Source organism: Rhagoletis pomonella, unplaced genomic scaffold (assembly GCF_013731165.1).
Source record: "Rhagoletis pomonella isolate Grant_MI unplaced genomic scaffold, Rhpom_1.0 Rhpom_scaffold_00012, whole genome shotgun sequence".
NCBI classification, from domain to species: Eukaryota; Metazoa; Arthropoda; class Insecta; order Diptera; family Tephritidae; genus Rhagoletis; species Rhagoletis pomonella.
The window spans coordinates 82,240-109,342 of NW_023458566.1; the positions used below are offsets into that span (position 1 = coordinate 82,240).

A 27,103-nucleotide genomic window follows, 5' to 3' on the forward strand; every position below is an offset into this window, starting at 1 on the left:
TAAATAGATTAATTTCGTTCCGCGTGGGTATGATTCCCACCTTTCTGTGCAGATTTCCAGCAAGAAATAGCTGTCACTGTCAAAATAACATATGATTAAACAAACACTATATGGCCCACGCGTTATTTGATGCTCACATTTTTGTCAAATGTTTTGCCTAGCTTCTCGTCCATTTTCTGGTGTGGAAATTAATGTTTTTTTTTTGGCAAAAATGAAGATGTGCAGTTTAATCGCGGTTCTCAGCGGATCTCAGCGGAAAAATTTGTTTTTTGGGAAAAACATTTTCATGCAAAAAAAACTCTTTATAATTTGTGGATGTTGCGCGGAGCAGGAATCGCAACTAGGTTCTACCGAGTATTAATACAGACATCTAAAGTGACTGTACGCTGAATAAAAAATATAACCACATAACTAGATAACCTGATAACCAGGCAAGTGTGAATAACCTCAATGTGATTGTGCATACTTGCCTGGTTATCAGTTCATCTGGTTAAAAATTATTATTCTGTAAAAAATATCCACTACAAAACCAGATATTGTGATAGCCAGACAAGTGTGAACAACCACAATGTTTTTTTTTACAAATCCTTTAGTAAAAATTGAGATACTAGTTGTAACACTGCATGGAAGTTGTACTAGTATGAATGGCAACTTATGAAAAAATGCCCCTAAATACATAAATTGATTTACTGTAGTATCTGAATAGAAGAAAATATGGAGGAAGTTTGAGCGTTTTAATTTTCTTACTTTTTTCTCATTACGAATAGAGGCCAACTACAACAAGTAGAGAAGCCAACTATTAGTTGAACAGAAAAGCTTGGCCAAACACTTAAAAAAAGCGTCAAGCATTTATTTTTTTCTAATTTCGTACATAACATAACAACAAAATAATCGTATGTAAACATAAACATAAATATCGCTCGTTTGCAAGAGACTCACAATCAAATTAAAAAAAAAAATAATATATTTTTTAGTTAAGTACGCAGAAATTAGCGCCACCTCCTCTTCTATGTTGTGTCATTTGTTTTATCTATATCGATTTATAATAACTCCTTAGAAGAAAATGAAAGAGGAGCGAATATAAACTGTAAACTTTAAAGCCGTTTCTCTTGAATTTTTGATTTTTTTGATTATACCACTCTTACACAAAATGGCCGATATGTTTTTAAACATTCATACATGTGTATGTATGTATTTTTACATGAACTTTTTGTGGCAAGCTTCAATAGACGTGAATAGAATATTTACACATTCCATCGAGAAGCTGTTGACCATAGTTGTATGAGCAAAATAATAAAGTTACAAGAATATTCACAATATCTGACAGATTTTTTGTTTCTCTGTACAGTGACTCAAACAAATGCCCACGTGTTGATTTTTTTTTTTAATATTCGTAATGTTTTCGTGCGATTTTTTTTTTTTTTTTTTTGATAGTTAATTTTTTTGTTAGTTAGTAAAAGTACCGTCCAAGCTTTAACCAAAACCATATAAATCACAGTTTCAAACTTTTTACAAAATTTAGGAAAATTAAACAAATTTTCACCAAAATTTCTACTTTATATCCTGAATTTTTAGAACATTTTTGGGTGTGCTGTTTTATAGCCCATACAATTTTAGTCTAATGAAGTGCAAGTTTCAAACGGCTAAAAAATTCCGTTGATTTTTAAGAATTTTTTTGTTACCGTTTTTTGCGGTTTATTTATATAACAAGTGCAATTTACACAAACTGCGGTTGATTTTTTGAAAATTTGTTGCGAACGGTGTCCTGCATTTTATTGCATAGAAATTCATGCTTATATGGAAAAGTGCAAAAATCGTCACCAAAAAAAAAAAATCTCAAAAATCAACGGAATTTTTTAGCCGTTAAAACTTGATTTTGACTAGACTAAAAGTGTATGGGCTATAAAACTGCATACCCAAAAATATTCTAAAGGTTTACATAAAAAGTTGAAATTTTGATTTGTTGAATTTTCTTAATTTTCTTATAAAGTTTGAAAATGTGATTTATATGGTTTTGGTTAAAGCGTGTACAATATTTTTATAGAAAAATTAACCTGAAAAACATGGCGAATATATGATTAAAAAAAATCTACACGTGGTTATTTGTTTGAGTCACTGTATGTATTAGGAAAATTATGCTATTTTCTAGGGAGAAAATTTACACAACTTCAATGGTGTATTCATTTCGTCGCGACCAAATTAAGCAAAAGCTGAACATTGCCTTAATACATACAGATGCGTGCAACTAATTAGCAACGAAATTCAAAACGATATTGCTTGCAAGTTATGTTTATTTATTTATTTTTAATAATTTTCATTTAAAATATAATTCAATCTATATCAGAAACCACAATAAAAAAGTTCCATAGCTTGCAAAAATTGCAAACAAAAAATTATCATCAACAAAACTTCCAAATTTTTAATCAGAGATTTAGAAAATTTTCGGGTATGCAGTTCTGTTGCCCATTCAATTGTAGTTTAAGAAAGTGCATGTCACAAGTCGCTACAAGTTATCGTTAATTTTTTAGAATTTTTTTTGTGGAGGGTGTTGCGGATTTTTTTTTTCATATTAAACAAAATTTTTATTATGTGTTATATGGAAGAAAATGCGCAACACCCTCCACAAAAAAAAAATTCTAAAAAATCAACGGAAATTTTTAACGACTTGAGACGTGCACTTTCTTAGACTTCAATTGAATGGGCTACAGAACTGCATACCCGAATATATTCTAAATACTCTGATTAAAAATTTGGAAATTTTGATGACAATTTTTTGAAGTTCGATTAATTTTTTTTTTTGCAATTTTTGCAAGCTTTGAAATTTTTATTATTGTGGTTTCTGTTACATATTGAGTTATATTTTTAATGAAAATAAATAACAATAAAAAAATTAGCATAATTTGCAAACAATATCATTTGGAATTTCATTTCTAATTAGTTGAACGCAGGTGTATATGGCATATGTATAAAAGCAAAGGTACATTAACTAAGTGATTTTACGTTAAGATAAGTGCAGTGAACAATTAAAAAAAAAATCCCCGCAATCCATAAAATCATTTCACTAGTGACAACACACTGTTTACTTTTATGTTGTTGTATATGAATATGTCCAGCAACAAATTTTATTACGGTGAATTAATGTGCGCATTTGTGGCGATCACTTTGGCTGACAACAACAATTGCCTGCGGTTGTTGAACCGCAGATATTTTCTAAATATTTAAAATTTATATTTTACACATGAATATACATACATGCATATGTACATATGTATGTTTATAAAGAACTGGATCGCACCCAACAATAACAAGTAGCACGTAATTATTTTTACACGGTAAGAAAAATATTGCAACCATTTTCTAATACTAAGGTGGTTCACAAAAGGTTGATAATTATATGCTGTTTGCATGACCAGTATTTGTTGAATGAATTATACGCAAAGGATTTTTTTTATATAGTTCATTTTTTGCCTCTGCCGTGGTCTTATTTTAAGAACTGTAGTTGCAATCTATCTTTTCCAATCTTTTTAACATTTTAGATTTCTGTAATTAATAATGTAATGAGTAATGCTCATTTCGGACTCTTTTGGTGTCATGAATTCAGAATTGAACAAAAGCAACAAATTTCACGTAAAAGTAAAAGTTTTTATTAATCAGAATTATAAAGAATACAGTGCCGGGCAAAAGTATTGGCATAGAGAACTGTTTGCCATGCATGCAAAGTTTTTGCAACTTTCTAATCAGATTTTTTAGAAAATTCTAATTATTCAATTTTAGTGTAACAAAGTGTAAGTTTTTGAAGTTGCTAAAAAATGGCGTTGATTTTTGGTAATTTTTTTCACGCAGTCTCTTCCATACAAATTGTGTTCGACCATTTTTTTTTTATGTAGAAAAATAATAACACCGTCCGCTTTTCTGCAAATTCATAATGAGGTTTACAACTCAGAATTCTGAGACTGTTCCTACTCTTAAATGAGCCTGAATTTTCAAAGGTTTTTTTCCAAGTCCGTTTGTAATTTAATATTAAAATGTTTAAAGGTATACATAGTATGTAGATGAATACTACACATGTGTAATACATACGCAAAATTTTCTATAGGTGATTTGCCTTATTAATATTTATTTACTCCAGTATATTACAATATTACCAAAGCGCATCAGACGAGGGTTTTTTATTGAAAAAAAGCATATTAATCAAATTCGAAAATTGTGACAAATGTTTTAAAAGAAAAATTAAGATGAAATGTGATTTTAGCTGCCTTAAGTGCATTGTTTTTTTTTTTTGTTTGTGCGATAACCTCTAATGAAACTCAAAATAAGCGCTTTAACTTGCCTTGCAAAAATATTCCATTTTATATTTTAAACATTAAAGAGCACTCGTTTAGCCTGCATCACCTTTATTTCTATACTTAAAATGACAAATATTTACACTTTTTTAAATTGTCAGCAAAATTTATTAATTAAATATATTTGCGACGGCCTTGCCGAAGTTCATGCACCGGACACTTGCACGTTTATCTCTCTCTGCATCATTTTTTGTCTCTTTAATACTCATTCACATCATTCAGCGTGTTATGTGTCATTGATACGAAAACGTTGAGATTTTTATAGGTACATATTCTTAAACGCGTTATTATGCATATATGTACACTAACCAGAAAATGTTTCCGTACGGTGTTTTTTTTTTAATATTTGCAATGTTTTTCGTAATAAATTTTTTTCGTTAATTTTTAATAGAAATATACATTGCCGAACAGAAGTATTGGCACAGTGAATTTTTCGGAATATATGAAAAGCTCTTTATTCTAATTTATTTCCGATAATTTTTTATAAAAATATTGTTCATGTATGTATATTAATATTAACTTAAGTGGAAGAATATTGTTCATTCTACACCAGAAAACATAATAATAAAATCCCTAAACTTTGTGCAAAACTCAGGAAAATTTATTAAATTTACACACTAATTTGCAACTTTTTATTGAGATTTTTTAGAAAAATTCTATGTATGCAGTTTTATAGCCCATTCAAATTTAGTATAACAAAGTGCAAGTTTAAAGTTGCTAGAAAATCGCGTTGATTTTTGGCAGTTTTTTTAGTGGAAGGTGTTGCTCATTTTCTCCATACAAAAAATAATTGTCGAATTACTTTGTATGGAAGAACTTGCGCGAAAAAAAAACTACCAAAAATCAATGCGATTTTCTAGCGACTTCAAACTTGCACTTTGTTATACTAAATTTAAATGGGCTATAAAACTGCATACTTAGAATTTTTCTAAAAAATCCGAATAAAAAGTTGCAAATTAGTGTGCAAATTTAATAAATTTTCCTGAGTTTTGCACAAAGTTTAGAGATTTTATTATTATGTTTTCTGGTGTAGAATGAACAATATTTTTATAAAAAATTATCGGAAATAAATTAGAATAAAGAACTTTGCATATATTTCGAAAAATTCACTGTGCCAATACTTCTGTTCGGCACTGTAGTTCATTCTGCATCAAATGGCATATAAATTAATGATGCAAAGTTTTTACAAAATTTAGGAAAATTCGACAAATTTTCACCAAAATTTTCAATTTTTAAAGAAAATTTTTTTGAATTTTTTTAAGTATGTATGCAGTTTTGTAGCTCACTCAATTTCACGTATTTTTTATCATGCGTATAACGATATCCGACTTTGTGTAAGGTGCTGCCAAATTAAATTATAGCACTTCTGTGAGTGATCGTGGAACTTTAACAATGGTCTGTGCCGAGGAGTATCAGTTGCCCTACCGCGTCAAAGAACGCTGGGATAGCGGACAATCGAGCTCCCGCTTAGTGACACAAACAATCACATAACGCGATAAGCCAGAAACAACCATAAAAACACAATGAGCGAAGCAGAAGCTTGATTGCCTTCCGAGACGCACTCGAGCGCGGGCGAGATGGCGCACCATCGCGACACATCCGACCGGCTTCTCGAAATCCGAGTTCATCCTGAATTGTCGTAAACAAAAATAATTTATTTTGGTTGAACAAATTTATTGATTAATTTTCCAGCAAAATTTCAATTTGTTTTGTTTATCTTTTGGAAGCCAATGACAGCTTTTACAAGTGCTGCCACAAAATTGTTAGCCGAGCGTTCTTTTGCAGCTCGTTTACAAAAGATGAGGGCTATAGATAAATAACGGCTCTTGAAATTTTTAGAGCCATTTTTTTATTAAGTTATCTTTCGATTTTGAGTTAACCTCAAGCAGCTTTTTGGCGATTTATATACATACAACTGTAAGGGAGGATAACTTGGTCTACTTTTGGCCCACAACATGCTTTCTTAATCTTTTATTTTTGGCCCGTGAGCTTATTTAAGTTTGACACGCTTGATGTACACAAAAACGTGCACATAAACATACCTTTATACATATGTATATACTATTCTATGTGTTTATATATAGAGCGCACATCTCATAAAGTAAACCGATCTCTTAAATAAAACATAGTGCGATACAATTTTTTTTTTTTTTAAACAGGTGCCAAAAAGTCATTGTTGTCACGCCCTCTTATATTATGTATTTTTGATATATTAATAGACTCATAGACTTCGGCACAGCTGTTTAGTTTAGTATTATTTTCTTTTTTAGTTTTGTGAACTAAACTACACAACAAACAAAGGCGGAAAATTTTTCTTAAGGCTAAGCACATAGCAGTTGTCAACTTTATATACATATGTACATACATATATGCGTACAGCCATGCATACATACTTACATACATACATACATATGTATGCAGATGTAGACTATTAACAAAAAAAATAAATGGGGTCAGGGTTGAACCTGCAGTACACTTTCAAGAGGCTGGCACGATTTAAGCTAATTAAATTTACAACAATATGCGGTTCAAGATTATGATATTCGCTGATGCGTCGCCCCTGATTAAAAATAGGGTCAAAAGATAAATGTGATATTTGTTTAAAATATGTATAAAGTTTTTCAAATTTAGTAATGATCACATTGCTCTGAATGGAGGTAATATGCCGACTCCTCTTCCGATCTTTAATTGCTTCACTTTTATTTGAAATGCTTGATCGAAACTGCACACTGATATCAACTTTTTTTATGAAATTATCAAATTTTATTTCCGAACTAAATAAGAAGTATCTAACTTTCATTCAAATTTTCTTGCTTTTGAAATAACTAATCACATGACTGTTGGCATCACACGATTTGTACATTTGTAGAGATTTGTTCATTTTGACATTTACAGAGTGGGGTTTTTTTTTATTGAGCCGAACTGATTCTCGATAAAAATTTCTAGATAACACCACTCTGTGACTGCTAAAATGTAAAAATCTGTACAAATGTACAAATCGTCTGATCCCTTTCTCGAAAAGCAAAAAGTACGCTCTACAAATCTAACATCATGCCTGTCTTTTTATCTGGCGTAGAAACACGGACGATGTCGAACAAAGAGAACTATTCTGCACTAGATCTGTGGCCCTGTTCGCGTGGGCAACGGGTGCCGGAGAAGTTGGATGACGGTTTCAACAAGGCTCCGCTCCAGCTTATGTGGTAAAATCGAAACAGAATCTTATTCGAAACTTCATTTCCACAGCTGATTGGCCATCTAATCTTTTCTTCGAAATACGGATTCTTTAATCGGCTTTGAAAAATTGCAGCTCATTATTAAATTATGAGATATTCAATACAATATAAATACATACTCGTAGTAGCTCAAACACAATCTAATCTATTATCGAGAAGATACGGCATGGCTGATAAATATGTGCTCAGTGGAAAAGCCTTATCTAGAAGGCGAGAAACGTCTTATCAGCCAGGCATTTCAAGGTTTAGACAACAAAAGCAAGATGCTAATTACATTTTTATTTTAGAAAACTTATGCCATTATCACTGCCGGTTTGTGGCTGAAATAGGAAACACCCCAGCATTAACGCAATTGTTTGAATATCTATGCTAAAAAGATACGACAAAAATGTAGCGGACAATACAAATATCCACAGGTTTACACACGGCGCACAGTGGGGCAAAAAAGGGTGCTGTGGACAAATTAATTTTGAGAGCCCAAATATGAACCGAATTCAAGTTTATTTTTTTTTAAGATAATTAAATTTCGCGGCGATCTATCCGTGGCGATTTATTAAAAAAGCTCTGGTTTTTTATTTATTTATGTTGAAAAATGAAAGAAAAGAAATGTTCACGTTTGAATGCTTCCACTTCTTTGGAAAATACTTGAAATTAAGTTCAAATGCCTGTAATTATTTAAAAAACTATTCATAAACATTTTTCCATAGCAAACATTTAATTAAAAAATATTTTTAATTTGCCATCTATACTGATATATATGTATTTTGAAAGGCGTTTTTTTTTCGAATCGCAAAACCAAACGAAATTTTGGACATCGACTCTAGACCCTTAAAGGATGATAATAGAAGAAGAATAATTTCGATATATCAAGGGGCGTGGCACCTCCCATACAAACTAAAGTTTTCACACAACATATCTTTGGGAGTATTCATCGTAGAATGCTGCAACTTAGTATAAAGATATATAATATCAACGCTAAACGCTCTTTCAAAATATATATTAGTATAGATAACGAATGAAATATGTATATTTTTTAATTAAATGTATCCTATGGAAAAATGTTTATGAATATTTTTTTAAAGAATTGCAGACATTTTAAGTTAATTTCAAATATTTTCCAAAAATGTGGAAGCATTCAAACGTGAATTTTTTTTTCTTTCATTTTTCAACATAAATAAATAAAAACCCCGATTTTTTTTTTAAGCGCCACGGATAGATCGGCGCGAAATTTAATTATCTTTTATTTAAAAAAAAAAAAAAAAAACTTCAAATCGGTTCATATTTGGGCTCTCAAAACTCATTTGTCCACAGCAACCTTTTTTGCTCCACTGTGCGGCGTTGACAAAAGTTACCACATAGTAGTAAGTATAAGTAAAACAATACAAAGAGTTGTATTGATAAGATTGACAGACACACATCTGTATAAAAATAGGTACTAAGTATATATGTAAGTATGTTTGTGCACGTACACTTTATGCCACACTGAAACGTGCAAGCAAGCCTTAAACAAAATAACAAAAACACTAATGTGATAAAAATAGATGGAAATAATAGAATACTGAAAAAAAACAAATATGTATATAAGTGTACATGGAAAAGGTGCATACAGTAAAGCTTCTAAAGTGTGTGTTTGCAAGCGCATAACGCTTAAATGCACACCTATATACACATATGTATCTATAGCGTAATGAGTATGGGGCAAAAGCTGAGTGGGCTAAAAACGAGATTAGAGGAAGAATAAAACGAGAAAATGTATGAAAAGCGGAGAGAGAAATTAAAAATAATGTATGTATTTATACACATATGCACATATAAAAGAAAATGTGCCAATGCAGAATATAAAAAGCATGAGGCAAACATATAAAAAATGTAAACAAGTGGTTAATTAAATATCTGAGCGGGCCGGAATTTTCCTTACAATTTTGGAACATTTTGTAACCACGATATGTATGCGTGGAGAAATCGCGTTCGCTAAATAATTGTCTTAACATTGCACCATTTTAGAAATAAAAACACAATTTTTATGTAACCAATAAAAATATCGATTTCAGTTTTCTGGTAGAGATCGACAAGATAGTAGTGCATCGTTTAAAACATCGCATAAAATATTATAACCGCGAGTAGCACCGCTAAAAGTTTACAACAAAAACATCGTCCATAATGTCGGTATTTTTTATGATAACTGTAAATAGGGGATATTACGAGAAAAAACTGTGAAATCATTGAACTCAAAATTAATCCAATACAAAAGCGTTTAGGTACACTGTCTTAACAAAAATAAGCGACAAAGATCAGTCTAACCACCTATGAAAACAATAAAAACACATTTTTATGAAGGAAACCGCCAAAAATGTTATATGTATGCATTCTTTTCGTTAAAGTATCAACAATAATTTTACAAAAAATAAAAAAAAAAACTCACGTGAAAAACATTGGGAATATTCAAGAAAAAAAAAAGTAGCGGTAACCGTTTTTGAGATGAGCTTACCATACCAGCTGCATACGAAATACATTTTTCGCGACACAAGCCTTAAAACTAGGGCTGGGACTATCAGTGTATGCGGAAAATGTGACCGTAGCCGTCGCGGCTCTTATACGGACATTATGTTAAAATTGTGCGTCGTATGGACCACTAGGCGAAAGTGAATAAAAAGTCTAGCCACTTTTTATGTAAAAAGTTTAAATAATGAAATATACATATGTCGAAAATCTGCATTTCAGTATACAACTATTCAGCGATAATCTTACTATTTCAAATCTAAACTAGCCGGCCTCGTATGCGCGGGACTTCGCAACGAGCTGAATAAATAAGGTGTGATTGACAACTCAGACAATTTATACAATCGAACAAATGAACGAACCTTTTTTTTTTTAATTTGACAATATGGTACATTTCTTATGAAAGCAATATAAAATTCAATCACACTTTGTAAAATACATTTTGAGCACAGCAAAATTTTTAAATTCTGTCTCTCACTAAAGTCCCAAAAAATAAAGCATCTAACAAAAAATATATATGTATATTGTGAAGTAACAGTATATAATGCATGTAAATGAATTTTCTGTATTTATCTTCCCTCACATCTTCTCCCTACCACCGCAAATCATTTGCATTATCATTGCTACTGAGGAAACTATAAAATAATAATGAATTCTTATGGTTTTACACAAATTTGACGGTGTTTACGGGTTTGTCCGCGATAGGGATATATAGCAATGTTTCAAGCAGGTGGCAACCCTATTCAAACAAAAAAATAAACCTAATGTACACCTAATGGCCCAGCCCTTTAATTTAACATCTCATCTTTTCAATGCTACGAACGGTGTGGACACCTCAACCCTCATCATTTGCTCATCATTTTTTAAAATTGAAAGAACTATACAAATCTGCTGTCATTAACAAAAAATGCCTTCATGTATTATGTGTAAAAACTTAAAAAAAAAACACATCCTTTCACATGCTACCTATTTTTTTAGTCCAACGAACGGGGTAGATCTTATAATTTTAAAAAAGGCGGCAACCCTACTCAAAAATAATGCATTTAATTCGCATCTAGAGGCCAAGCCCTTTCATTTTTTTCATTCAGCAAACGGTGCGGATCTTATAATTTTTTAAACGGGGGCAACCCTATCGAAATTCTAAGTACTAAAGATAATACAAGATAATACAATGAAGATTATATTAAAAAAAAAAAATCGCGTCCAAATCCATTCAGTAGTTTTCGGGATTAAAACATCCCGACTTTGTTTTATGGCATGTAAGGATAAGGATAAGGAAGGAAGGATATCACAAACTTAAAATCAAAATTTCTTGTCCTTCGCCTAAGTCGAATAGTTAGGTGCTTACTTGGGCCCAAATTCGAATCCTGGGCGAACTAACATCCAATATTTTTTTTTCTTCTAGCAGTCGCCCCTAAGCAAGAAATTACCAACTTTGGAAAGTATTGCGTTAAATTGTAGGCCCCTCTATTTGTGTGACAACAAAAAGACGCATATAAAAAATTTAAGCAGAATCTCAGCCAAACAGCAAGCAGCTGCCTCTCATGGCCTCATATCATGCAACTAAGCACTTTTTCGATTACCTTTTCATACATGATTAAAATCAGCCCAAATATGTATACAAAAATTATATTTACGCATGCGAAAAAATACTCAGAGAAACTGGTTGCAAAGGTTCACTTTTCCATATCAAAAGAGAAAGTTCTGATATTACTCAAAACAATTCGTTTATTAAACAGTTCGCACACGACTCATACCTACAGTTATACATAATTTGGCTTCATACATACAAACATGTGTTTTATGATCGGATAAATAGTATACACAGACGTTTATGTATATACATATATACTATGTATACTTTTTAGTTGGAAAATAGGTCATGACACCGATTGGATACCGTAGTTAACTTGTTCTCGATTTGATAACATATAAAGTACACAAAGTCCGCTACGACATGCGAGTAAAAGTACTTGTATGTATGTAAGTAGGTATATACGTAATCAAAAAATCGAGTACATTAGGGTGTCTCACCAAAACAAAATTGCAATTTGTTTACGGTAATTGTAAAATTTAGTAAATCTTATGACTCCTGCCAAAATATTTTGGAACAATATATTTAGATTTGCGTGAGCAAGACTGATTTGAAAATACCTCCAAAAATAGGGTTTTTTTATGAATAAAATTATTTACACATAATAAATTTTTTAATCACCTCAGATGATACGGAATGCCACAGAATCAAAATACACATATTTTTGGAGGTATTTTCAAATCAGTCCAGCTCGAGAAAATCTTAATATTTTTCCTTACTATTTTGGCAGAAGCCTTAGAATATAATAAATTTTGTAGCTGCGATTCAAGAGAAGTAGGGATTTTTTTTTTTTTTGTGGAGGGTGATGCACCCCAATGTGAAGGTACATATGTAATTACATGTGTAAAAGATTGTGTATTTATATATGTAGGAAACTAGGTTGGACACGTGCCACTGAAACTTTTGCTGAGTGTTTTGCAATTCCGGGCAACAAAAACTTAATTTAAAAAAGCATTGAATATGCAAATAAAGTATTAGTAAATTGCTGAACCGGTGCGACGCTTATACATTATTGGTCTACAAATTGCAGCTGCATAATTAAAATTAATAATTTGCAACATTCGGTATTTCCCTTGTATCACTCTACACCAGAGCTTCCTAAAGTGGGTTCCGTAGAAAAGTCACCGGGATTCCGTGAAATGAATTTTGGTCTGAATGAGCACGGCGGTCGGCAGTCGGTTTGAGTTGCACAGCAATAATTAATAACAGTGAAAAACTTGCATTCTTCACATTAAAATTTAAAGTATGTATACTATTTCTAAGAAAAGTTTTTTATTCATATTTAAATTTCACTGCCTTTGATGTTTAGTAATTTGATGTGGTGTTGCATAAAATTAAAGGTATTCAGTAAGGATTCCATCATCTTAAAAGTTTGGGAATACCTGCTCCACACATTTCGAAATTCCCACTTAATATCGATTCCAACTTTCACTCCTACTTCAGCTGTTGCCTGTTGCGCTGATATCAAATGCCGCTACTCTATGTATACTCGCACCGGATTTGTATGTGAAGGGAGGGATATGTATGCATGTACACGTGTTTATTTTATGGGTACCCTGCAGGAAATTAAATTAATTTGAAAGTAGTTTATAAACTACTTTATTTACAATAATAACTAATTGAAATTCGCTCTTTTTCCCTGCAAAGAACTGATTTATTTAACATAGTGCTGTCCTAGGAAGCAGTCAATTATACGACTCTGCATTTTTTGATTTCAACTAGTACATACTTTAAAATGCATTTGGCTTAAAGCACGTCAAAGTCAGTATGTTTCGTTCTTCACAGATTCACAGAAGCTTTTTCTTACTTTCGAGATACAAATTGTTTCTTTGAGTAAAACAGATTATCAAAATTCTAAACATTTACTCATGGCATTTACAGTGTTGAAAAAATAAATAGGAACACGACATTTTTTCAAATTTTGAAAAAAAAATCTAATTATAAAGTTTAAAAGTTTGCAAATTTTTTATAATTTTTGCACAAAGTTTGAAATATGAATTTATAAGGTTTTTGTTATATAATAATAATAATAATAATAGATTGGCGCTTACACATATGTTAGTGTTTGGCCGAGCTTCTCCTCCGATTTGTGGCGTGCGCCTTGATGTTGTCACACAAAGCGGAGGGACCTACAGTTTTACGCCGACTCCGAACGGCGATTGTATTTTTATGAGAAGCTGTTTTTCATGGCAGAAATACACTCGGAGGTTTGCCATTGCCTGCCGAGGGACGACCGCTGTTAAGAAAAAACCTTTTTTCTATATTGTCTTTGTTATATAATGAGCTATAATTTTATAAAAAAAAAATAATAAATTTTAAATAAACAAAAGAAAAAGAGGAACAATTTTTTTAAAAATGTCGTGTCCCTATTTCTTTTCCCACCACTGTATTACAAAGTAGTCTTTCAATTAGTTGATTAAAAAAAAACTTTCTTCCGTCAGGGTATGTATGTGATTACCTAATCTCCATACCTTTCACTTTTCTTTATTGTTGAGTTTAAGTGTTTATACCGTTTTTCAATTACCTTTCTACGTTAGCAGCATAACAATACTAGTCTTAATTTTGACTAATTGTCATCCCATTCGCCGAACTTCTCAGGGTGTGTGTATGTGTGTGTGTTTGTGGTGGCAACTCAACATACATGTGTATGTATGTAAATAGTACATATGCACGTATTATATACATATGTCTAATGTCCCATTGAGAAGTGTTGTGTCAATCGACATTGGCACAAACGAGAAACTAACAACCAAACAACGTTGCAAAAATTGCATTAAATGTGTCAAGGTTGCAAGCATGTGCTCCAATTGTAGCAACGCCATTGACGACACCTCCGCCGCCCATCTAAAAGTCCACAATAGTCAAAAGTAGTCGGCATTAACACGACCAACAAGCTATAGAATGCAACTAGACAGCATAAAAAATGTATGTACATTAGAGTGGTCCAAAAACAGTAAAGTCGGAAAGTCGCCCTGGGATTGTTCTATATAGAAAAAAACTGATTTGTATGTATTTTTATATGGGAAAAAAAACAATTTTTTCCTAGAAATGGTATATAATTCTTGAAAATCAATATTTTTCGTTCGGAAAACTCTGGTTCTCTTCCGTAGACCTTCAGTAATAAATAATACCCAATTGTTTATTTAACCATTTTTTAATGCTAACGATTTTTTATTGGTCTCCCAATTGCATTTTTCGGGGTTTTTGTGGGTTTTTGGCGTACCTATAAATTATAGTGGCGATGAAAAATGGTTAAATAAACAATTATGTAGGTATTATTATTGGGTATCTCCTGCAAATAAACAGAGTTTTCCAACAGAAAAATATTTATTTTTAAGAGTTCTATACCATTTCTACGAAAACTTGTTTTCCCCCATATAAAATACATGGAAAACTTTGGGCGCTTTGAGCGACCTCTAAATATTTTTTGATTTCCAAAATAAATAAAAAAATTGGGGTATATTTTTTTCGGTATAGAACAATCCTAGAGGGTGAGAGCATAAAAATTCTGACTTTACTTTTTCAAATGCATTACGTACGTAAGTGTGAGTATGCCCACAGTGGCGGCCAAAGCGTGTGGCACTGGACTTAGGCATGGAAAACTGTCCCGATTGTTGAAAACGCATTCGTAGAATAAAGTAACATTGCCGATCTTAAATTATAGGCACTTTTACAAAACCACCATAGATGAATTTCAAGCTGATCTCACTCACTTGCCCAGCAAACATAGCCTCTAACGTTTTGGTTTTACATCAGAAAATCAGGTTAGAGAACTATGTTAAAATAGAATTCAAAGTTAGAACACTATCCAACCTGTTTCTCGATATCGAGACCTAAGCCCCTTTTTTGTAGTGAATGATATAATCCTCGACAGTTTCTCTAATCGTCTTCCAGTTTTTTAGATACTTTAGAGATATACTTTCGCATGCGAATCATTTTCTAATCGTTCTCTAACCTAAATGCTTGTTGGGTGACGTCAAAAGATAAATGGTTTTAAAATAAACAGGTCTTAGAAAAATTGTTTTTTTTTTATAGTTTCGCGAACTAGAAATCCAACATTCGTTCTACGGAGTGGCAGTACGCACCTAACACATTGGCTACAATGGTAAACAATTAAAATTCCACCATTTTTTAGGAGGAGAAGATCCTGATTCAAAAAGACTTACGCAGAGCAAGAAGTTAAAGTTCAGTATTTGGGGTTATTTAGAATTTAAAAACCGTTTACAAAGTGGAGACTTAACTCTCGATTTTAAATACGAAAATTTTAAGTTAACTGCGGAATAAGAGGCTTAGAGATGGGCGCAAGACTAAATATTCAATGGCAAATGAAAACGACACTGAGGATGGCATAACGTCGAAACCGATTTGTCACAAACCAAATTTGACAAGGGACGACGGAGTCATTCCACAATACCTCATACTCCTTCCCTGTCGGAAACACCAACAACGCAAATTAAAATATTCATTCCCTATCCTACCTACTCCGATATTCAATTTTTAGACCCGCCCATGACGACGGTTTTCAGGTTTTTACTGCGGGTCCCGAAATCTACATACATATCATTGACATTCACATGGCTTTCAAATTAATTTAAAATAATATAATTAAATGATTAAAGATCTGTTATCTCCTGGTTATTCCGTTTTGCTTTTTGTATTTTTGAGGTTCGGAAAAAAATCTTGACGTGATGAAACAAAACAAACTTCTGATTCGTGTTCAGGGCACCAAAACACATGTGGGTCCACTTTTTTTGTGTGAAAGTTGATGAGCTCCTTGAAATAACGGATATTAAAATTATTTTTTAAACTACGTCAAAAAATTACAAAAGGTGCTTGATATGAACGAGCCTCATCTATCGACTGTGGATTTACATATGGGTTGCCTTTTTTTCGGTGATAATTACATTTGGCAAAACAAAATTCAAATAATTCTACCAGAATAATCAAAATACTTCCTTATCAAAATTAAAATGTTTTTTGGTGAGCTTTAATTTACCGGCATCGGGTTGGTATGTTGGTGAGAACGGGGGACTTGAGGTCAATGAACTTTCGAACAAACGTTTTTGCTCAGGACAAAAACATTACAATGTGTTTGGGAGCCAATGTTGCCAGATTTCTCTTTCAAAAAAACTGAATGCCCAGAAATAAACTGTATTTTTACAAAAAAAAAACTCTAAACTTCAAAACGAATGTATTTTTGAAAAATTGAGTTTTTTTCGCATAATTATTAGAATTCCGTCGATCCCATTTTTGCCAAAAGAAGAAACTCTGCACCACCATCGCTCCTTTTTCTCTTAAAAATTTTCTTCTAAAAAACCAAAAAGGAATTTTAATTTATTATTCCTTCAAATCTGAAATTTTGAAAACCTATAAATTTTACTACGAAGTAATTAAAAAAAACAGTAAGCTAGTCTAAAAACCCGTAATTTATAGTTAAAACTGTGAATATGGCAACATTGGTGGGAGCGCAAGTAAAATGTAAACCTTAAAGCAGTCTTTCTCGAGTTTTTGAGTTTTAGACTATGTCGGCAAAGGGACGATATAACAGTAAAAAGGCCTAAGAATTAAGTACCGCCCGGTACTGAAACTTAACTAGCCTACTGTGAGAATACACATTGTTTATCGTAACTATTAGTTAATACCGATATTTTTTTTTATTTATTTTTTATTTTATGTCTCCTTTTAAATACATAGTATGTACGACCATTATCACTGCATTTGTTATAGCCACCGCTGTAAATGTTGATGCACATGGATATACATATGTACACGTATGTACCTATGTACATACACAGCCAGTGCACATATGGAGGTAAACAAGTATGATCATAGGTTTACCAGCCAAAAGGCTATGCTGCGTCTATGTAAATGGGTAAGCCTGATGGAAATATTTGTAATGAAAATAAGGGTAATTGACTCTGTGTTTCCAAACCGGAACTTTAGGAAATAAGCAGCTATAAGAAGTTTGTTTATATTCTACCACATCTGATTTAAGGGCGGAACTTAAAAAATTTTTCCGATAAAGGATTTGATATATGAAATGATTGAATTGCGAGTATTCGAAACCTGAGAATTCTCGGTGCATGTTTCCGGGTGCAGAAGTCCAAGGGTCACAAAGGATTCTTTGGTCAGATAGGACAATTCACAGCGTACGACACCAACTACAGCGGCCTTGAGACAGCGTACAGAGAACAATCATAATTGAAATACATACATATGTTTTTTGGAAAGTACTTATAAAAAAGGCAATATAATCTTAAGGTTTTTAAAAACTAATGCCGAATTTCCACTTGGCATTGAAATGGCAAAAACTGTATGCCATTTAGAAAAAATGCCATGCGCAAATGAACTTAATTTAACGACTATTTTTTACCGTAATGGCATTTTTGACATTTAAAGCCTAGTAGAAATCCAGCATAAATTTTTTTTTCTTATTTTTTTGTTCTAATGTTTATTATACACTGTTACATATTAATCCAAATTGCCTTGGATTTAATCCATTCATTTGCCTTTTAAATAAATTTTTAATAGTCTTATTCCATTTTTACTTTCATTTTTAACTTACTGTAAGTGTTACCCAAGCAAGAAAAATCAAGAAAAAAAGAAAAAGAAAAAAAAAATAGTCGATCTATCCGGTTCTTACCTGAATTTAAAAATTTGATATCTTTTTTTTTAAATTGCCTTTATTCGATTCGATTGAAAACTGGCTTGAAAATAAAATATCAAATATATATAGCCAATACTCGCAGTCAGTGGATACTCGTATTCCTAGAGGGGTAGATATTATAGTAGCGCATATAGAATGCGTGCATACGCCAATAAGCACGCACGCATGGATAAGAATTCATTTAAGTGTCCATATGTACATAAATAAAATATATATATGTACATACATACATACGTGCCAAATGAGTAGAAATAAACTTCCACGTTTTTGGAATATTTAAGTAAGCACATAACCAATTTATCTGCATTTCGCAACAGTCGATGGTACATAAGCACATGTGTACAGCATGTGCATGCGTACGCCATAAGTAGATATATATTTAATAAAGCGTATACATTATATGTACATATGTTTATAGCAATTGCATATCGTTACTTTAATATAGAAAGGCCCTATCTCACGTCGTCGCTGAAATGCAAAATAGCCTACCTACATACCTATTCCAGTTCCCAATGTTGATTTCCAAGTGTACCTCAATTGGAGAACCAACCACCAACCCATTCTCAAACAAAAAGGTACATTTTTCCTCTGAGTTCTCTACTTGAAAAGGCTTTTATATCAATTTGAGCTCAAACTTTATGCAATTTTTTATCAAGGCTTGGAAAAAATGTTGTACATCCACTTGAGAATCAAGAATTTCTCAAAAATTAAAAAATAAATAGAAAAAAATTTGCGTTGCGAAAATTGGGTGGTGTGACATCGCACGTGACATTGGCGTAGGAAAAAGCATACACATACAGTCAGCGTCAAAAATATGAATACCCACACGTTTTTTTATTTATATTTTCCATGCCAAATTTTTCTTATTTTTTTATAAAAATATAGTTAGTTCAAAAGCAAAAACCAGCAGAATCAATTTTTTCGATTTTATATATAACGCGGGAAAATTGAAGAACTACCAAAAAACTGTCATCAAAAATTTCAAATTTTCAATTCGATTTCTTAGAAAAATTCTCGGTATGCAGTTTTGTAGCCCATTAAATAAGGTGCAGTTGTTAACAAATGAAAAAGTGGAAAAAAGGAACAAGAATTAAGGCGAGGGTCGTTGGATCTAATCCTACTGAAAGAAGTCTGATGAGGAAATGTGGTGATTTAAGGCCATAAATAATAAAAACAAATTTTTATAACAAATCAAAAAAAAAATTGGTATGAAAAATATAAAAGAAGAAAATCGTCAAATCGTCAGGGTATTCATATTTTTGATGCTGACTGTATACTATGTACAACAAAATAACGAACAAAAAAGAACTAAAGTCGGCGAGAATGACATATTGACCTTGGTTGCGCTTTTAGCGACGTATGTATGTATGTATTTCTTGTTTGGGCTTGCACTTATGCTAATTGTAAATGTAGTTAAAAATTTGACAAATCAAAAAAGCGTACGAATAAATGTGATTAACTGCATACTGAATAAATTTCAGCACAGATAGTAGAAATTAGTCACTTTTAGTTATTAAAATTTATGTAAAGATATTTATTCCTGACTCGAGTTTGGAGAAAAGTGCATCAGAATACATACATAACTCTTGTCTGCGATTTTACAAAGTTAATATTCAGCTTTTTATTTGGTGTTTTGTTTTAACACATATGTACATACATACATATGTATATTTAAACGAATCAGGGAATCCCCACTTTTTTGCACACTTCAAATAAACGAAACTGACATGAAAGTTACTACAAACATGTTTAATGGTTGCTAGGTGAATCCCCCTAATCGCACTGAATTCGAAATTACATATTTATGTATATGGAAAATATTTTCTGCGACTGCGCTGAATGTCTTTAGGTGTGTTAGCGTAATATTACACCGACTGTAAATTTATACCACGTACAGCTGTATGCAAAATAACAGCAACATACATACTTACTTAAATGGTTTTAGAGGGTCTTAAAGAGTAACATCCCAGTGGGAAAATGAGAATGCATTACCTTTTTCTACCAAGAAAAGAATAACAACTACGGTTGAACGAAAAAACCTGTGGCACGAACATACTTTTTTATTTTCATTTTTAATTATATTTATAGATTCTGTTTATAGTTTCGTAAAAAGACATGCGACACATTACTTTCCTATGAGGTTATAGGGGCTATCCATTACTTTTGCATTCCCAGACATTACCTTTTCCCACTGGGATAATATGTATTTCACTTAAACTTACGCCAAAAATTAAATTTTCGCATTTTGGGATATAAAACAAATCAAGTGCTAGAAAATGAATGAGCACACTTACATACATGCATACATATGTAGGTATGTATTAGATTTAGCTTTTCTAAATAAGAATTTTTTTTTTTTGTCGTTGGCCTTTTAATTGGCTGTTCGGCATGACGACATAATAACCGCCTTGTGCCACTTTAATGCGTATATCAGCCGGCTGTTCTACGCCGACTGCCTTAGCACTTATTTCGCAGAAAACAAAAATCAAGTGCAACGAAAAGAAAATAAAACTTTTTAATTAAACAAAACCCAAAAAAGAAAATTGCAATTGAAATACATGCATACACATGTACATATCGAGCCGTAACCGCGAAAATAACGTAAGCGACATTTTTTTTTTTTTTCAAAAGTTCCTTTTTGATGCAGAAGCATTTAATTCTGTACCAAGCACGGGTAAGTCTATACATACACTGCCGGAACAAAGTATTGGCACAGCAAAATTTTCTCAATATATGCAACAATTTTTATTCAAATATTTTTCCCCCAATTTTGTAAAAAATATGAATCATTCAACAACAAAAAACATAAAAATGTAATTCCTAAACTTTGTGCGACACTCGCGAAAATTTAGCAAATTTTCATCAAAATTTTCAACTTTTAATCAGATTTTTTAGAATTTAGAACTTGAGTATGCAGTTTTGCTGCCCATTAAAATCTTGTAAAAAAATGCTAGTTCGGAGTTACTCAAAAATTGCGTTGATTTTTGAGATTTTTTTTTGTTGAAAGTGTTTTGCATTTTTTCCATGTGAAGTATTTTCGAAAAACAATTTTGCATGGAAGAGACTGCGTAAAAAAAACTGCCAAAAATCAACGGTAATTCCTAGCTACTTAAAACTTGCACTTGCAATTTGCTGAATTTGCGCGAGTTTTGCACAAAGTTTAGGAATTATATTTTTATGTTTTTTGTTGTAGAATGAACCATATTTTTATAAGAAACTAGCGGAAAAATATTAGAATGAAAATTATTGCATATATTGTGAAAAATTTGCTGTGCCAATACTTTGTTCCGGCAGTGTATTTTAAATAATTAAATAGAAAATCCGGCAAGGAAGCATTACCCCTTGAACTTTGATGGACTTGGGCGAGCCTAGGATATTGACCAAAAAATTCCAAATTTCACACAGATTTTTTTTTAAAGCATAATTAATCATATTTTTGCTATTACCAATCAAAATTCTAAAAAACCAGATTTTCGGCCCACGCTAATGAGCAGCTTAATAGACGCCGCATGGAGTGTCTTGGAATCTTACGTAAAACAACTACGGATATAAGGCCTCGAAGAAGTTTTGGCATAGATGAGTTATTGAACTCTGTGTGGAATAACTTTACTAAGCTTCCATTTACCGTTCGCTGCAGCACTAAATTATATGTACATATATTTTTACTGCAATTTATTTTGCCCCTCTTTTTTAAGAAAATTAAATGAAAATCCCATCGTCAAAAGGAATTATACAAATTCAAAAATGCTTTAGAGCAACCGGTTGTTCGCGGTCGCCTGGTAGCACACAACCTATATTTACTTTAGGCGCCCATAAACGAAAAGATGGACACAAAAATTGTTTGTATCAAAAAAGATGGAAATAAATGACGATGACGACGAAAATATGGCTTTCCAACCTGGCATTTTGATATGATTGCAAAACTAAATGATCTAAATACTAAATTCAAGCAAGGGATGCAAAAATACTAAATACATTGATTTACTTTATAAAAAACAAGTATGTAGTTGGGTTTATAGGTGAAAAAAGTAGAAAACACAGTTTAAAAAGCTAGAAATACTTTAGAAAAATACCTTATTGCTAAGGCATACCGAATTACTTGATATCTTCGAAAACTTATAACAAATGGACTTAATATAACATAACAGCGAAAAAACCGGCTGAGATGGATATTTTATATTGTAAAAAAAAAAAAAATCAAAATGTCAAAGTTTATTTTAAAAACTTCACTGAACTGTTATAGGTTACCGAAAGTGTTCAAAATCAGATCATTTTCCCTTTGAAGGAATATTTCATTGGGTTCCCAAAAAATATTTTAACGATAAAGTCCGAAAAAATTACCAAAGTAATGACACCATATTTGGCTCGTATAAGCAAGAGTTTTATGATGCCTTTTAATAGAAGCTTTAAAATATAAATGTTTAAGGGTAACTTCAAGAACAAGATAAAATTAAGATGCCTGTACTTACATTTCGTGTGGACGAGGGTTACTTCTTCGATTTCCCGTTGTATACGCTCCAATTCGGCATTGTTGCTGTTATTGGGAGCGTCAGCCTTGCGGTTGCTCTCCCTGTTTTTGTTTGCTGTCTGGCCACTGCTACTTGCACCGTTTGCGCTCTGTTGCTGCTGCTGCTGCTCATACTTGAATTTGTTTTGAAGCTGTTGCTGAGTGGCACTCAAGTGACTGTTACTATTACTACTGCTACTGCCGCTAATAATAAGCGTTGGTATTCCGGTAGATGCGCCACCGCCGTTCGCCAAGCGTTCTTTATTACCTCCACTAGCTACCTCTCGTCTATTAGATTTAACATTATCATCATCACTGTCGCTACTGTCAGGCACTTCGATAGTCTCCGCCACGGGTAACGTGTTCATTTTTGCACTTAGTTGTATATAGTAATTGTTTTTATTGTTATTTATGTTATTATTATTATTGTTATTGTTGTTGTTAGCTGTGGTCTTTTTATACACCGAAGTGCTGGTAACTTGTTGGTGTTGCGATTGTTGTTGTGGAGGCATTTGAGATGGTAAATAGCGTTTACTATTGTTATTGTTATTGGCATAGTATTGATTACGCTGCTCTTGTTTGCTATTAGTTGTAACTGTGAGTGGTGCAGCCTGTCTGTGTGATTTGCTTTGACCCTGCGCAACAATATGAGCGGCACTTGGCATTCCCATATTCACTTTTTGCCGCTTACTGCGACCACCATTCATGTATTGTTCGGCAGAGGGTTGGCGTGTGCGTTTCCCACTGCCGCCGGTGCTGGTAGAGGTGTGACAGCCGGCAAAATGCGTCTCATCGGTACCTTGCTCATAGAAACCACTCTCGTGATCAGCCTGCCGTCTCGTGGCCATCTTCTTCGAAGTGGCACTGGCGGTCAAATTCAGCGCTTTGGTACTACTACCGCCGCTATTGGTGTAGTAGCGACTCATTGTGGCAAGGTGTTTGTGATGGTAAACGCTGCTGTAGATTTCGTTTTATTTACTTTTTCAGTAGAAACGATTTGTATTTTAAGATTTGTAAAATTATTTTGAATTTTTGGTTTATGAAATAGTTTTTATGGATTTTAAAACTATCAATTGTGACATTTCCGTGTGCTAATTATTATTTTTTTTTTGTTTTTTCAACCGACAATTCTTATAAAATCGGTATATTTGACGCTGCAAAGGAACTTAGAGGAGTTCTTTTATTGGTAAGTATGGAAAAGGCGAATAATTCACGCATACATTAAAAAATGGCATGAAATACGGTGGGAGGGGGTTGATACGCTAACGCGCGAAAATCCTGTTCATAAAAGTCGCGGTCAACTTGTTGCGTACTTTTGGCTGGCGACTGCTGCTGCAGCCTTATATGGTATAATAGATGTAATTATGAAAATACTGGATATTGTTCCCATTTTTTTTCAAGACTCCGAAAGATCTGCAAAGATAAATAAATATATGTTAGTTATAAGAATATAAAATAATAAAATATGTTTTTTTTCGCATGGCGGTCAATTCTTGCCGAATATGGTTAATGTGCGCTTAAATGTAGCAATGCAACCCCTGTTTCTACGCATTTGTCTATCAAAATCCGAAATCGAAAGTCTACTTTCCCGTGCAAACAGCCAAAAAATCCTTTTTGCAGATTTGCAGAAATCATTTTCGGAAACAAAAATTGCAAGGTGTAAAGTGGATGTTCAAGTCGTTTTCAAAAGTTTGTCAAACTCACGATTTTCTCAAAGAGATTGCAGGAGCAGTTACACCTTGCATGTAAAATGGCTTTCGAAAGCAGTTTATATTTGTGAAAATCGAACTTTCCGATACTACTTTTTGTCTGTTTACACGAATGCTCAAATGTGCACAAAACAACCACAAAGTGTCTAATGCTTTAATATTTATGTATATTGTTCATATCAGGAGAATACAATAATTACAGGTATTTTTTTAAATGCGATGCAACATTTTTATCTCATAGAAATTCGGCAAAAATCGCGTCACACGATAACACTCGATTGGAAATGAAAGTTGCTAGCACGATCAAGTTGAAATTATTTCTCGAAACAATTTGCGTAATTTCAGTTGCAGTTACACCTGGCAATTTTTATTTACAAATCTGCACAAAGGACTTTAGGACTTTCTGGCTGTTTACACGGGAAAGTAGACTTTCGATTTCGCGTTTTGACAGCGAAAGGCGCTTGCATTGCCACGTTAAACCGCTCCTTTACACCTTGCAATTTTTATTTCCGAAAAATATTTTTGCATATCTGTAAAAAGGACTTTCTGGCTGTTTACACGGGAAAGTAGAATTTCGATTTCACATTTGACGTTTAACCGCACCTTAAAGAGGGTGTCAGACATGGCAATGCAATATATTTCAAAAAGGCTGTCAAATTGTAAAATTTCAGAATGCAAATGCATGAGCAGTCACACCTTCCATGTAAAGTGTTTTTTTAAAGGGGTTTATGTTTCCGAAAGGCGAAATTTCTGAAGACGCTTTTTGGATATTCATACAGCGAATTAATTTTTTGCAATCTTTTTCTATACTAAAATGCAACCTTTCTCTCGCTCTAATTACTTCACCTGGGGTCGAATCGGTAAAATTCCGCCACATGATTCAACTACACTCTAATTATAATTGGTTCATGATTCCGCCATGAACACGCTCTTAACTGCTTCTGTTATCACTTTTGGAAAGTCTTCAGTTTGACAGACATTTGGAGAGGACTTGCACTTGCCACGTCTAACTGCTACTTTACTTTAAAAAAGTATAGACACCTAAGAATCTTTCGGTGTTTTTATAATCTTCCGATTATTTATATTAGAGAATAGGCATTAACAAAAAATTTTTACACATTTGTGGACTGCTTAAAGTAAAAAACTAGTACATATGTGATATGTATATATGTAAGTATGTACATATGTAAATAAAGATGCATTCCAATTGGGGAATATATATAAATATGTATATCTTCATCTACTTGTCTCGCCGTACCTTCATTCAAAACCAAATTATACATATGCATATGTACATACGTATGCATATACAGACGTGCAATGATGTGCACAACTTCTTCAACTCCACCCACAAGTCCATACATATAGTACGCCAGCTGCTATAATTGAAACTCACCTTTTAATGTCATTAGCACTAGAGGACTTCCAATTTTATTAATTCAGGCACACGAGAAAAAAATAAATATAATAATTACTTTTCCAACCGATTTATTCGTGTATTTTATTAGTTATTTTTTTACAATTTTATCGGAAAGCCACAGGCGTTGCTCAACCACATTATCGCACGATTGCTTGTTATTCTATGAAGTGCTTTTTACACCCCCGGACTCGTTTTTTAGAAATATCGGTAGCACATTTTGTAAATTTGTGAATTACATCTCCATTGTACACTTATTCGATGATAATTTAATAAAAATTATATGTATATTTCAACAACTTTCTTTGCAAGCCACACGCGCCTATTTTTCGCTTCGTCGCTTTTTTGTCAGATGGCAGTCGTTTGTAAACGAACTCACCACGTTACCACACACGCACTATGAAACGAAATAAACACCACGCTATTCCAATTCCAACACATATATCGAGGAAGAATTGTCAAAATGGTGATGACAGCGCAAATGAGGAAGAAAATACCAAAGGATGGACAAAGAGTAATGAAAAAAAAACGAAAAATTTCACTTTATATTTTTTTATTTTATTTTTTCACTGCAGCAATGCACACGAATTCAGGCACTTATCAGTCGTGCACTTTTTCTTTTTCGAGTTTTAAGTATTTTTCTCCCTTTTTCCGTTATTCCGAAAGAAAATGTCCAATTTGATTTTTACCCAAGCCTCCTTGCTCTATGCATTCACTTGCATTATCTTCGCATCGAATACGATTTCACAGACCTCGCATTTCGACCTTTGCACAGCGAAAATTTCAACAAACGATAACGCCGACGTTTCTCGATTGAAAATGTTACGTTTAACGATTTTATATTAGTTTTATTAACCAATTCTCACGATTTTTCTTCAAATTTCACTCAACGGCGACGTATGTATGCGTAAATCGACGTGACATCCACTTCGATAGACTGCGTAGTTATTTTTAAAATGCCATTTTAACTTCACATATTTCTTCGCTGCGGTTCGTGTCAGCCGATGCAATGTCATTATACATTGCGCTTTGTGCATATTCGCTGTCAACTAACTCTATGCTTTACTTCCGGGCATCAGCTGATAATGACAGCAACACAACAATAAATAGCCCCGATCCCGTACTTTTCGCACT

General features: G+C 32.8%; 1 protein-coding gene across 1 annotated transcript in view; it reads right to left on the reverse strand.

The window, feature by feature from the left end:
* LOC118747512 (chromosomal serine/threonine-protein kinase JIL-1) overlaps positions 1-23,769 on the reverse strand; it is a 59,042-nt gene extending 35,273 nt beyond the window's left edge. The window contains exons 1-3 of the mRNA XM_036481563.1: positions 23,306-23,769; positions 22,806-23,218; positions 22,678-22,727 (exon numbers count right to left, since the gene is read on the reverse strand). Of these exons, the coding sequence (XP_036337456.1) occupies positions 22,678-22,727; positions 22,806-23,218; positions 23,306-23,769 (927 nt within the window). The remainder of the gene's footprint in view (positions 1-22,677; positions 22,728-22,805; positions 23,219-23,305) is intronic.
* Positions 23,770-27,103: the final 3,334 nt, after the last annotated feature.